At 44.6% G+C, this 14,911-nt stretch overlaps 2 protein-coding genes across 2 annotated transcripts; one reads left to right on the top strand and one right to left on the bottom strand.

Annotated features, from left to right (window-relative positions):
- Positions 1-8,892: 8,892 nt before the first annotated feature.
- Positions 8,893-10,534, bottom strand: LOC310873151 (beta-crystallin A1-like; the record flags this gene model as incomplete). The annotated part of the gene is made up of 5 exons (XM_083785469.1): positions 8,893-9,040; positions 9,207-9,349; positions 9,936-10,077; positions 10,182-10,300; positions 10,460-10,534. 5 exons carry the CDS (start codon positions 10,532-10,534, stop codon positions 8,893-8,895), a joined length of 627 nt encoding a protein of 208 aa, XP_083641595.1.
- A 2,374-nt stretch (positions 10,535-12,908) lies between these two features.
- On the top strand, positions 12,909-14,332 carry crybb1l1 (crystallin, beta B1, like 1; the record flags this gene model as incomplete). Its single annotated transcript, XM_083786631.1, has 5 exons — positions 12,909-13,001; positions 13,138-13,256; positions 13,473-13,605; positions 13,737-13,879; positions 14,161-14,332. The coding sequence occupies 5 exons, from the start codon at positions 12,909-12,911 to the stop codon at positions 14,330-14,332; spliced, it is 660 nt and encodes a 219-aa protein (XP_083642757.1).
- Positions 14,333-14,911: the final 579 nt, after the last annotated feature.

Here is a 14,911-nt window from a genome sequence, read left to right as displayed (position 1 = left end):
GCCTGTTTCTGCTGCTGTTAGTAGCGTTTCTACTATGCGTGTGCCTTCCATATCATCCAAAGCACCCAGACCCGTAAGAAAACCAGAACTGAAGTTGCTCATTAAGAAAAAGAAGAAGCAGGTTTCTAACTGTAGCACCGGGGCCAGGGTAGAGAAGGATGGCCAGACCTGCACACCGGCTAGCAATGATGTCTGGACCTCAATGTCAAGCAGCCAGTCACAGCCTTGCACTGTCGTACACCCACAAAACCCAGGCGCTCCCCCTCGGATCTCTTCAAAGCTGCCTCCGGTCAGTGCTGCTAAACATTCCAGCTCTGATACGGTTACAAACGGCAGCCAGGAGAACAAAGACAGGATTCTGGCAAGAAGGCGAAGAAGAGATAGAAAAGTCTCTCCAGAGCAGCCATCAGTTTCCCGACTGGCTGGACCTATAAAGAGAGAAAACGCACGCAGCGATGTGCAGCCTGTTTCTGCTGCTAGTGCCGCTGCTAGTAGTGTATCTACTATGCGTGTGCCTTCCATACCACTCAAAGCACACAGACCCGTAAGAAAACCAGAACTGAAGTTGCTCATTAAGAAAAAGAAGAAGCAGGTTCCCAACTGTAGCACCGGGGCCAGGGTAGAGAAGGATGGCCAGACCCGCACACCGGCTAGCAATGATGTCTGGACCTCAATGTCAAGCAGCCAGTCACAGCCTTGCACTGTCGTACACCCACAAAACCCAGGCACTCCCCCTCGGATCTCTTCAAAGCTGCCGGTCAGTGCTGCTAAACTCCCCAGCTCTGGTGTGGTTACAAACGGTAGCCAGGACAACGAAGACGGCATTCTAGCAAGAAGGCGAAGAAGAGATAGAAAAGTCTCTCCAGAGCAGCCATCAGTTGCCCGACTGGCTGGACCCATAAAGAGAGAAAACCCAAAACCACCCAAAGCACCCAGCACCGTAAGAAAACCAGAAGTGAATTTGGTCATTAGGAAGAAGCGCATACGGGATGAGCGTATGGAAGGGGACCATAATGAGCAGGCAAAGCGTCCTCACAGCCTTCAGCCAATAATAAGAGTATCCCAATCATTCAGCGGACAGTGTGCAGATTTGAAGGTGAGAAACCCCTTTACTGAATGATCTGCTGTCAATGATGCATCTGTTACACAGCATCTAATGAAGTATTACAACAAATTAAGCACTTAAACCCTATACATAGTTCTTAGTTGATTGGAGACTCCCAGGGCTCTATATGCTAGCCCCCGTTTGTTTCTTGCCCATCTTCAACATCTGAAGTTGTGACAGTATGTGACAAATACACCAAGGGCTCGATTTTCGTCGGCGTGGCCTGCAAGTTAGCCGCTGCCCGTAAATTACGAGTATAGGAGCTTGCTCTGCTTGTGCAGCACAAGTGAAACGCAGCAACGCATCACTCTTCCATGGGCTATAGACTGTAAGGCCATGAAGCAATATAGCACTGGGCATAACGGGCAACAGATTTAAGAGTAAAGGCAATGGCATGTGGCACGGTGATTGGTTTCATTATTGTAATGCCCAAACCACACCTATGCATAATGTAACGGGTAAAGGAGGTGTTTTAGGGATTTAGACAGGTAACCAAAATAACAACTTTAGTGGATGAACACCCCTTCCCCAATGCTAAATCCCCAAATAGTGTATTTAGGGTCTTCAAACGAAAATGGAGCCCCAAATGTCTAATAATGACTCTGTGGTGATGTCTTCTTTAGAGAACCGTTATACCACCAGTGAGGAGTCAATTACAATACTACCCTATCAGGAGCAGGTCAACCAATCAGCAGGACAAGGTGAGTGTTGAACTGAACTGTCGAATGTTTCACTTTTTGGAAGCACAGTTTTATGGGTCGCCATTTTCAACAATTTATTGATCTATTTGTCAAAATGATTAAGGCTACACACGGGGGGCACTTGTGTGCTAGCTGCAGCCACCAACAGGCTCCGCCAAACTTTGGTCAACTCAACTGTCATGCATGTATTTATAATTTTATTTTATCGACTGCATGGGTGGGCGGCCGTGGGCCCTAACGCAATTGCGTTGTCTGCATCACGGTAGTGAATAAGTGGTGGTATACCAATGACATAGAGAAGCAGAAGGAGTAGAGGAGTGGCGTATAATCACATTTACACGTCGCACTAAAAATGTGTATATAGGCAGAGAAATCGACAGCCAATTATTTCAAATTTTCAGGTTTATTCGCATCGCTAATTCGCCTCTGTGTAAGTTTAGTTTTGTTTGTGTACTATTTGCCATGCTTAGGAGCCACTTTCTGGAGAACCCCCACTTCCGGCCAAACTACTAACCAGTACTCCCCAAGTTGTCCAGCCTATAGTAATAAAAAAGCTAAAAAACGGAATTCACACAGTCGAGCTGAAGACAGAACATGATAGAAAAAACAGACATGGCCAGGAGATCGATCTCCTTCCGGTGGATAAACCAGTTCCTGCAATCTCCACTGGACAGCCACATGTTGTGGAGCACACTGATGTGGGTGAACAAATAGATGAACGGAGAGACGGAAAAAAACAACAGGGAAGGGCAACGTCACCAGAGGAAGGGTCACAGGGGCCCGAGAGAAAGGCAGCCAAGAGACGGAGAGAATCGGAGGACGAGTTAACGATGACTAATAGCGTTGAACAGTCAACGACTGCGGTGCAACGAGGAGGAGAAGCGTCCGAATCAACCAACCGCAGAATGGAACAGAGCAATCAGAAAGTGGTAAAGACCACGAGGGAGAGCAGTGAAGGAGAGTTACAGGGGACAGAGAAGAGGGGAGACCATAGACAGAGAGAAGCAGAGGGCAAGTTAATGACTGATGGTGTTGAACAGGCTGAACTGACCAGTACATTCCAAACCAAACGCAAGGCCTCCATCCTGGAACCCCACGCTGATTCCCAGGATGTCATGGAGGTGTCGAGTGAGGAGCTGGTAGTGACGGTGGAGAGTGAAGAGGAAGGGGCTGTAGAAGTCCATAACCACCCAGACAGTGACAACAATGATCACCCACAGGACGCACTGGCCAGTGAAAATGGTCGAGCAACGACACAGGGGCCGGAGCAACGAGGAGAAGAAGCGTCAGAGTCAATCGACCTTGAAATGATAGAGAGCAGTCAGAAAGTGGAAAGGAACAGGAGGGAGAGCAGTGAAGGAGAGTTACAGGGGCCAGAGAGGAGAGGGGACAAGAGATGGAGAGAATCAGAGGAAGAGTTGGGTACCAAGAGAAAGAGGGTTGAACAGGTTGGAATGACAGTCTCAGAGCCCGGTACATTCCAATCCAAACCGGAGGTCCCCGTCCTCAAACCTCACGCCAGTTTCAAGGATGTTGTTGAAGTGTCTAGTGAGGAGCTGGTGATGACATTGAAGAGTGAAGAGGAAGTGGATGTAGAAGTTCTAACCTGCTCTGACAGCGACAACAATGATCACCTCCATTACACGCTGGCCAGTGAAGATGACCAAGCAACGGCCCAGCGGAGGGGCCAACGAGGAGAAGAAGAAGCATCAGAGTGGGCCAATCTCAAAATGAGAGAGAGAGAGAGTCAGAAGGTGGTAAAGAATGTGGGGGAAACCAGTGAAGAAGAGCTGAAAGGGACAAGTAGTGATGAGTACATTGACATTGTTGACTCTGACGAGAATATTGATGTGGTAGAAGAAACTGATGTCCGTTTGCAATGTCACTACACCGACCTCCAGAACTCGTCCAACAATATGAGGAAGGCACCTGAGCCTTTGCATGATGGTATCACAAAACCACCTCCTGAGCCACACATTCCATACTCCCCACTCGCCATAAAGGTCGAATTGGGGTTACCAGGATGCAGGGATGATGAGGAAGAAGATGATGATGTGGACATTATTGGATGGACCAGCCCCTTCCGTGGCTTTTGGCCACCAAAGCCACCTCCAGAGCCACGAATGTCACACCCGCCACTCACCACGAAGGTTGATCTGGGGTCGAAAGGAAGCAGGGAGAATGCAGAGGGCGAAGAAGAGTTAGAGGTGGACATTTTTGGATGGGCCAGCCCCTTCCCTGCCCTTCGGCCAGCAAAGCCACCTCCAGAGCCACGAATGTCACACCCGCCACTCACCACGAAGGTTGATCTGGGGTCGAAAGGAAGCGGAGAGAATGCAGAGGGCGAGGAAGAGTCAGAGGTGGACATTTTTGGATGGGCCAGCCCCTTCCCTGCCCTTCGGCCAGCAAAGCCACCTCCAGAGCCACGAATGTCACACCCGCCACTCACCACGAAGGTTGATCTGGGGTCGAAAGGAAGCGGAGAGAATGCAGAGGGCGAGGAAGAGTCAGAGGTGGACATTTTTGGATGGGCCAGCCCCTTCCCTGCCCTTCGGCCTGCAAAGCCACCTCCAGAGCCACGAATGTCACACCTGCCGCCACCCGCCACAATGGTTGATCTGAACAATTGGAGAACAATTGAGGAGAAGGAAGAGGAGGAAGTGGAGGAAGTGGAGGTGATTGAGGAAGAGGAGGAAATGGATGTGATTGGATCACAGCCTATCGCGTGTAAAGAGATGTTGAGAAAATTGATGTTGTCGGAGAGAGAGATGGACAACGTTCAAATTATCAGTCTGCTGTCTTCACCGCTTTGATTGAGGTGAGTTTATAAATTGTCCACATTTGTTAAACAGGATAGTTACGTTTTGGTGGAATTTTTGCTACTTCAGAGCCTTTTTATCCTGGGAAGCATAAGGTCCCAGGTTTGATTCCTGGCGCCCGGCAGTGTGTTGAGGTGTTCCTAAAAAAGACACTTAACCCCTCAAAAGTAATGAAATAGATCTATGAAACGTTTTTTTTTGCTCACAAAAAGGTTAATACAAAATCCTACCAACATTATAGTTTCCAAATGTTACACATTCATTATATATTCACATTGTGTGCCCTTGTATTCTTTCAAAATAGCGACGTGCCCATCCGATTTAGGAAAAAAGAAAGAAAAAGTTTTGAAATTAAAAACAAAAAGATATATATATACCGGTATGTATGTGTGTGTGTGTGTGTGTGTGTGTGTATATATATATATATATATATATTATTTATTTATTTTCTAAGACGTGTACAGACCTCCATGGGATAATTCTAGGGACGTCTTGGGCACAAATTGGGTTAATATGCCATGACTGTTCAATCGTGAAAGTGGTGACTTTATAAACTTAGAAGAACTTTACCAGCCATACATCTGAGAAGTTTAAAGGTGTTTTTATATTCAGTTTTTACTGGGTATCCATGTAGTGCTCCTCTGTCCACTTTATTGGAATTAAGTTTAATTGTATATTTAACTACTTTTGAGGGGAGCTGCTACCTGACCCCATCTACCATCTAAAAGAAGACATGGCCCTTTTTCCTGGTCTCTCATGTTGAGCCAGCTGGGTGGATGCTTGGCTCAACATGAGGCAATTCATGCCACACTTTAAGTCTACAATATCGTATTACAGTATGTGCAGGCCTTCCTAGAAGACACAAAAAGTACCTTTTCCAAGTATATTACTAATCAACGGATAACAAAAACTTGTTGGCAAAGCAAACATGGTGGTCTTTCTACAGTTACTAACACCAATTCAAACTAAAGTAGCCAAATGCTAAATTTCACAACAGCATCAATAACTACCACTTCGTTTATACTATTATAATTTCTTTATCTATATTATATAGTTTTAACATACATAGGGTTGTTTGAACACCATCTGGCCAATTATAATGCGCCTTTTCCTCCAACTTACAGTATGAAATGTAACATAATGCCATACTGTAAATTTGACACGCTAATTTGAAAATTATTATCATGGCACAGCTACATTTTTCGATTATTTGGGGAGAGTAGATGTGATGTGTTTTAAGAAAGGCTCCTTGCTTGAACATGTTTCCTGAAGATGGGACCACCAAAAAGCTGAAATGAATGTATGGGTATGTGTCACCCTCAGGAAACTGGGACTACAGTTATGCACAGAGCCTATTGTCACAAATACCTTCTCTCTGTTCCCACAGACTTGGCACCATCGACCCAGTATGTATGAGAAGAACTTTAATGACAGATTATTTTGTTCAGCTCTGTTGGAAAACGCTGTATACCAAAGACCGTAAACGGAAAAGAATCATTCTGCATAAATAACTATTTTGGATCTGATTGGAGACGCCTACTGATGTAGAGTTTTTGAGTTGAGTGCACAGTCAAATTTTATTGACCGTCATATTGTTATAAATCTGTGAAAAGTGTTTGATAACTTGAATGTTTATTATTGTTCTTATGTACAACGTTTGTACTATTAATAATTTGTGCAACTGTTTTTTTTTCAGTTTTGATGTGAAGAGATATTTTAACTGTGTTGACACCACATAAACCCAGCAACTGCTGACTGGGTAGGGAAGAAATTTTCTGTAAGTTTTGTTCTGTAAGTGGAATCAAGAGTTGTCATTGGTCATACGTGTGACTATGATAGGCAAGTTATCAGCCTCTGTTCTGCCAATTTTCCGTTCCATGTTTTGTTATTATTTACGGTAGAGTTCTTGTTGTCATGTTATGTTTGCTATTAATGTTTTTGACAGCACTTAAAAAAAATAAACATTTTAATTCCTTGTTTTTTTTTGTTTTTTTAAGATTTTTTTTTGCGGCTTACGCCTTTTATTGATTTTTTAAGGGACAGAAAGTAGGCTGACAGGAAACGGGAGAGAGATGGGGGGATGACATGCGGTAAAGGCCGTGTCGGGTCCGGGAGTCGAACCCGCGGCACACCGCGACTGGATCACCAGTCCGGTGCCCAGACCGTTACGCTACGGCCTGGGCCTTAATTCCTTGTTGACGGGGTTAGATTTCCTTTCTACTTTTCCCACATTGACGGCTATACCTTGCGCCACCCCTTACCCCAGGGGTATTCGACTAGATTAGGCCGGGGGCCACAACTGTAGAATGATTGTGTGTGGGCGGCGGGCGCACACGGCAATTGTGGGTTCTCAAAATGCCTTTTGTGCTCCAACACGAAGATTTATGTATATGTAATACATGTCTGCACAGTAATGAGCATTATAATATACAGGTACTGTATATGCTACCTTAGAATAGATGTAGACCTATTTGACATAAACATAATTGACATTAACTGACTCATTTCTCTCCAAAAGCCCTTGTATATGATTGAATGTGATTAAGGATTACTGTCATTATGGCATTCTCACACTTCATATCGCACACACTGTGGGCTCCATCTTGTGCCACCCTTATCCCTAAACTTATTTTCCATTTTTTACTATTTAAAAAATAAATTTAAAATAGTTCAACTAGCCGATCTACATCATAAGGGATAAGGGGTGGCGCAAGATATAGCCCCATATCTGTAACTTTCATTAGCCTTCAAAAAAACAAAATAAATTCTTCCAAGGCCACAAGTGGGGAACTCCGCGGGCCGCCAGTTGCCTTACACCTTATCCCTATGCTTATTTGCATTTTTTTTTACTATTTTGAAAAACCTTTTAAAATAGCCTAAACAAGCTCACACTGTTGATGTAGATCGGCTAGTTGAACTATTTTAAAAGGTTTTTCGAAATAGTAAAAAATGCCAAATAAGTTTAGGGATAAGGGGTGGCACAAGATAAGGCTTATCCCTAAAATTCTTTGCCTTTTTGAATAGTTAAAATCCACAAGCTCACAACCTGTCGATGTAGATTGGCTATTTTAATATTCAAAAAAATGTTTTTCAAAATAGTAAAAAAGTAGTTTAGGGATAAGGGGTTTAGCATGGACGAAAATAGATCCCTAAATACCTTAACCTTACGTTCTTATAATTACCATGGGCAACACAGAAGTGTCCATAGTTTAGACATGTGGCTCAACACCAGATGACCAGTGTCCTAAAACATGTCTTCATACAAACTTTCAAAAGCAGTCAGTCATACTCATACATACTAATTTACATACATTTACACAGTAACTCATAGTACAGCCTCATTACGTTTTGCTATTGCTTCACAGCTCAAAATGATGATGACTTGGGGTGGCTATACAGTATGTTCATGATTTAGCTTACAAGTATACATAATTGTAACCAGTTACATTACCTGCTGTCTTGTTAAATTAAATTATTTCTCAGAACAATAATATCCTAAATAAGGATTTGTACGCACAATTTAAAGGGTGGACAGCCAAGTGGACAGCCAAGCTTACTCTGTATTTTATATACTACGGTACATATGTAAATTATGTATGCTTGTGTTATTTTCTTTATTTAGAAAGCTGGAATATGCAGATTAAGAAGAAAAGGTCAGACATAATGTGGCAGTCACTATTTTATGAGTTGTGATTTGTATGACCAAATAAATAGGTCATAATGATTGTAAATGATTGAACAAGGACATATGAAGTCAACATGAGTTTATTATTATTAACCTGTGGTTCAACCTCCTACACAACAACACAGCACATCTGCTCTGCACCACAGCACAGTTTCTGCCATGCTCCCTGATGCGCCGAGGAGAGCAAGTGCAACTGGGAGACCATTTTTAACCTGGCACCATTTAAGAGCTACCTCTCCCCTCCTAATGGTTCCAACACTGAGGGGCAGGACTATTCCTCGCCCAGCCCAGGTGAGCTGACCAGGTTGGCGTACAACGCAGGCTTGTTGGTGTGTCAGTCAGTTGTGTGGGTATGTGTGTGCGTGCACATGTTTGTGTGTGTATCCCTGTGCTTAACAGTGCGATATTGTCTCTTATCACACTTATTCGGAGCGGCTGTAAGTCAGTACTGTAGATTGTTGGTGGTTTCGGGTAGTTGTGGGTACTCGGGGAAGGTTGAAGTGGGCAGGGGGTGGGGGTTAGGGGGTTGCTGTCCGTGGGCCCCGGTTCTCACTAGGGCCTCAGTCTCAGCCTTTCCACCTCTTAGTGCTGGATGCGCCTGATGGACTGGATCTGGGGTGTCTGGCAGTGGGAGCCCCAGTTCCTCCAGTGCTGGTAGTCTCCGCTGTGTCTCTCACACTCCATGATGTACTGCTGGCCCCTGTAGCCAGGATACTGGTAGCAAACAAAGCTGCAGGAAGGAGAGAGATGTGGAAGGAATTTGTGGATTATCTTTGGCATTTTTTGGGACATAACCATACAGATTATATGATATGATACTGTATGTGATTATATATATCTATGTATCTATCTATACTATAGTGTGTGACTGTATTACAGAGAGAGCAGTAACTTACGCGCCACACTGCACATGCATGGATCCAACCTCGGGCATCATCCAGCCCATGGCCTGCAGGGAGGGGTAATCGTCGCACAGCTCCACGGTACGGCCCATGAAGTTCTCCCTCTCAAAGATGATCATACGACTGCTCATGTGAGACTGCATGGAGGTTGAACAGAGAAGTGGGAAGGTTAGAGAAATAGTCCTCACGCAAAACAATAGAAATGTTTGAATGTTTATTTACTTATTATATTATTTCCGACCATTGTCTGTTGATCTTTTTAGTCAGGTAGACGAAGCCCATTTGTAACATTATGGATATTGCACCTGAGTAGTACAATTAAATGTTTTCGTCAATATTCCGGGTTTTGCAGTGTATGTGGTGCATGTAGAGTTGCACTAGCATGCACACTGCGTTCTTTTCTAGTGGATTCGAATGAAAATCAACCAATAATCAACAGTAGCTTACATATCAAGACGATCTTATCGACCTACTGCATGTATGCTGGAGCCTACTGATTAGGAAACGTGGAGACGTCCGGTGTTATTCCCGTTGTCCGACTAAATCTAACCCTAAACTCATTCTTAACCGGCAACGTAAGTCCCCTAACCTCAACATTCTTATCTGGCCACGTATAGTAAATCCCCTAACCTCATCTCATTCTTAACCGGCCACGTACGACCCCTAACCTCATATCAGTCTTAATCGGCCAGGTAAGTCAGTTTCAACCTCTGAAGTACTCACAGCGCAGTAGATGGGACGCAGGGACATGAGGCGCTCCACGTGGTAGGAGATGTTGCCACTGTAGGCGTCCCAGTGGGGGTACTCTCCCCTCTCCAGAATGAACTGCTGTCCCTGGAAGTCATGGTGCTCGAAACCCACCCAGCTATATGGAGGGAGGTAGCGAGGGCAAAGTGAAAGTTAGAGATGGGTAATGATGAATGAGAGAGCAACACCCATGACCTGTTTGGTTGTTGCTGTGAGACTTACGCGCCACTCTCCACCCTGATGGAGCGGATGTTATCCAGGCCACACTCCTGGATGTTGCAACACTCGTTGGTGAATTCCTGGCACTTGCCCTGGAAGTGCTCCTGCTCGAACACGGTCACCTGGTGACAAAGAGAGGAGGTAGGAATTGCTAAAGTGACATGAAGTGAGTGTCAAGCAGAGATGTGCTGATTACACTTTTGGATCGTTATATTTGTGGGGTGTGTATGTGTGTGTGCGCGCACACAGTCGCACACACACATGTGTGTGCATGTGTTTACCTTGTAGAAAGGAGCCATGCCCATTCCCGAGCTGACCAGTGGTTGCATCATTGGGGATTTAGTGGTTCTGTACATCTTTACGCTTGAGGCGGCAAAGGGAGGAAGGAGGCAAGGGGCAGAGTAGGAGAAAATTATTTTAAACAGAATATTTTGCCTATATCCTGGAAAACAAATCATAGTCCATAATGTCCATAATGGGTTGAAAATACCTTAAAAAAAAAGTAATTGGCTATGTAATAGGCTATGTTCACCTCACAAAATCTGTGACAGAAATTTTGATAGCTGGATAACCAGAAAGCATCATTCGAGGAGCCATGTCATATTTTTCAAATGATTACAAATCTGCTATGAAAAAATTTGGGGGCTGGACTAAGAGCATAATTTATTAGTGAAAACCAATTAGACCTATTCATTATCTAACATAAATTTAATTGCAGTCACTGACACAATCTACAAACAATGTGTTTTACGGGTTATTTATCATTTCAGTGCTTTTCTCTTTTGTTTGACATAAAAGCTCCTTGAATAAGCCCAATAACATACATCTAGCTGTCCCTCACTTGTGTTAAATGCACAGAATTGAGACCTTACCTAGATTGGCACTTATTCGAAGAGCTCGGGAGTGGCACGCGCCTTATACTTATCTCGCGTAGAGCTTTGAGAGAATCTGGCGCTTCAGTTTTATACCGGCTGCAGAGGAGCGCGCCTGCCTGGGCGCGTCCACGGCATGGGTCAGTGGAGAGCACGTGGGACCGCCTCTGCCCATTTAGGCCTACGAGTCACTAGCGCCAAAGCGCGCTCCTGGACATTCTGGTGGCTCTAGTCTGTGGCGTTCCACTGCAACCCCAGCCAACTCAGCATATCCTATAGAATGCTGGTTCTTTCTAAGCGCACGAGCAAACGAGCGGAGAACAAAAGCGCTCCGGTATGTTCGGTCAGCAGTGGCATGTGTCCTGGCACAAAGGGCCTGCAAGGGAATGAAGGGATAGCTAATGCGGGGATTATCATCAGCGTAGAGAGGCGCCGTTGGTGGCTATTAGGATCGGTCTATATTAACGTTAAAAGAGTTTGATTGGGAAATGTCATACTGTACAATATTATCTCACTGTAGTCTTGCACACAACCGCCCAGGGGTCCAAACATCCAAGTGCAGTAGCCATGGATCACAGATCCAATGCAGGCATGGCTCCATTTAGGGCATAGCAGTGGTGGCCATTTTGTTGTGCCACCAATAGAAAACCCATTAATTCAAGTATTTTAAATAAATGGTGAATTACGATAAAACATTTGATTCTGTGTAAAAAGAAAATGCATATTAAATGACATTATATAGCTAAGCCTACTATATTTAGGTAAATACCATTTTTTGGCGGTTTTCAGAATCCAATGTTTTATGGTCATGATTCACCAGGAGCCTGGGTGGCTTGGTTCCAGGCTTAGAATAATTTATGAATATTTTATGAAATCTCTATGGGAAAAATGAATGGGTTTTCTATCTCTGGTACCACAAAATGGCTGCCACTGTTGTGCCCTCTAGCCCCCATGAATGTAGCATTAAAACATTACACAGCTGCACCCGAGCCCAATCATAAAAATTACCATAATATATTTTCATTTTCATAATGTCTTATTTTGAAAACATATTTTGTAACCTATAATGTACCACTTTGTCTATGTCATTTTCATAGCCAAAATTTATTGACGAATGCTGCCACTCTGCCACATCAAACTAAGACGTTTATGGCTATATACGAAAGTAATACAGCAGTAGCTACTGGGTGAACCATGTGACAAATGTTTCAATAACAACTGAAAAATATATACACACGCACACACACACACACACACACACACACACACACACACACACACACACACACACACAGAGAGAGAGAATCACATATGCTTATTGTGAGACGTTTCATTCCATTTCTTGCCCTTCCTTTCACCTCACAATCAAGTGTCAAAAAACTCTGTGCCAAGACAACACCTATCCATATCTGCCATATTCTCTCTAACTTGTGTCACTTCATACCACTCAGTAGACCAGCCATTCCTCATCTTGCGCATCCCCCCACCCCACCCCTATCCGTCCCTCTCTGATGATGAGGAGCTTCTATTGTGTCCCGTCTCTGACCTCAGCAGGTTTGTTTCTCTCTGCCTAATCCCTCCCATGTGGGCGCCAGCGTATAAAAGGGAGGGGCGCACTCTGAGCAACACACACTCAGAGTGAGGCTCAGCGTATAGGCACTACACATACACAGGTAAGGTAAACACACATGCACCTGCTGTAAATGCGCACATAAAAAGCACATAGTGATATATGTTTAAACATTAAACAGTTATAACAGTTATAACATTTTCTCTCATCCTCCATCTCTTTACACAATCATACAGTTCAACACATTCACTGCTGTCTTTTCCCCCCCTCTGTCTCTTGTCAGCAATCATGTCCAGTGGAGATAAGGCCAAGTCTGCTTCCCAGACCGACGGGAAGGCTGCCCAGAGCAAGAAGTCTGAGATGGGAATGCATGCCTACAAGGTACGTGGCTCTCACTTTGGGCTGGAGGTTCTACAGCACGTGTCACATAATACTTTGACGTGAAATACATCCACATAAAGTACTATGAAGCGTCAACAGTCCAACCATGACTTACCTGTGCCTTTCTCCCCCAAAGATGTACGTGTTCGACCAGGAGAACTTCCAGGGTCGCATGATCGAGATCAGCAACGAGTGCATGAATGTGTGTGAGATGGGCATGGACCGCGTGCGCTCCCTGCGCGTTGAGTGTGGACCGTAAGTCAGCTACAGTTCCTACCTAGACTATATTGCTACAATTCAGGTTATGAGCCTGCATTGTTGAACAGTGTAATGTGTTTAACAGTAAGGTAAAAAAGGAAGCAATTATGTTTCTTAATATGGCACAATGTCGAGACTTATTTTTTCTGTTTTTCTACACTAGTGGCTTTGAATGGGCAAACAGATTAATAACAACCTTATGTGCTTTGACAGCTTCGTCGGTTACGAGCAGATGAACTTCTGTGGTGAGATGTACATCCTGGAGAAGGGAGAGTACCCCCGTTGGGACTCCTGGAGCAACTGCCAGAAGAATGACTACCTGCTGTCCTTCAGGCCCGTGAGGATGGTAAGAAAAATATCCGCCTCCTAACTCCACCATCACACCTCAATTTGTTCTCTTTGTTAGTTGTCTAAATGGTGTTAGCCCAAGTGTTTCTCTTTGGTAACCAAGTGTTTCTCGCTGGTTCTCCCTTGCAGGACCCCGAGAAGCACAAGATCTGCCTGTACGAGGTTGGCGAGTTCAAGGGCCGCAAGATGGAGATCATGGATGACGATGTTCCCAGCATGTTCTCCTATGGCTTCACCGACAGAGTCGGCAGTATCATGGTCAGCTGTGGAACGTGAGTCTGTTATACGTACAGTAGCCAGCCTGAAAGTACTCAGCACTGGAGAGCAGAAAGAACAGAACTGAAACTTACAGAAATACAGTAACAGCAACATAACAAGTACTCAGGTAGTGTTTCACTACCAGAACTCAAACCGAAAACTTAAACTGAACAGAAACAGCTACTGTAGAATGAACAGAATACATCAGGATTTTGTAGATTGCAGATCCACAGATAATTTTGAGAAGAAACTGTTTTCTGACTCTTTATGGTTCTCCTTTCTTTATCGCATACAGCTGGGTGGGATACCAGTACCCCGGCTACCGTGGCAGCCAGTACCTGCTGGAGAAGGGTGAATTCAGACACTTCAACGAGTATGGTGCCCGCCATCCTCAGTTCCAGTCCGTGAGGCGTATCCGTGACATGCAGTGGCACCAGGTTGGCTGCTACACCATGGCCAGCAAGTGAGGCTCAGGAAGGGAGAGAAAGAGAAAGAGTGGAAGCGAGGGAGAGGGGCGGAGGAAGAGGGAAAGGAAGAGAGATGTCTGAGACCTTACCTGAACACTCTTTAGAGGTCTACGATCTGACACTGCCTGGGGGGAGCTTCTAGTCCCACCTCTAATCTGAGGCAACGGCTCAATGGAAGGACCAACTGGACCTGAATAAAATTCCAGGCAACCCTTTATCTCTCTCTATCTCTACTCTTCTCTTTCTCCCCTATGGTCCGACCTTTGCTGCCACTCTCCCCAATGTTTTTTCCTTTTTTTTGCCCTTCCCCAGCTTCCTTTACTCCTCTGTAGTTCTTTGCAGCACCAAAGAGGGAACGAGAATTCTCTTGCTGTTTCACAACATGATTCTCGGCTCAGGGTAATGATGCACCATTGGAAACTAAGTTTCTAGAGCCCTCCCCCGCCCTTGATTTCCTAACCCTGTGCATTGCACACCCTCTCTGCTGTACAGAATCCTGGCCAAGTTTTCAATAAAAATAAAAATCTTGATTTCATCTTGATGTCTTTGCATTATTACTTATAACTGTAATGGCTGTAA

Source organism: Protomyctophum parallelum, assembly GCF_964188405.1.
Source record: "Protomyctophum parallelum genome assembly, chromosome: 16".
NCBI lineage: Eukaryota > Metazoa > Chordata > Actinopteri > Myctophiformes > Myctophidae > Protomyctophum > Protomyctophum parallelum.
This window is presented reverse-complemented; position numbering and strand designations above follow the sequence as displayed.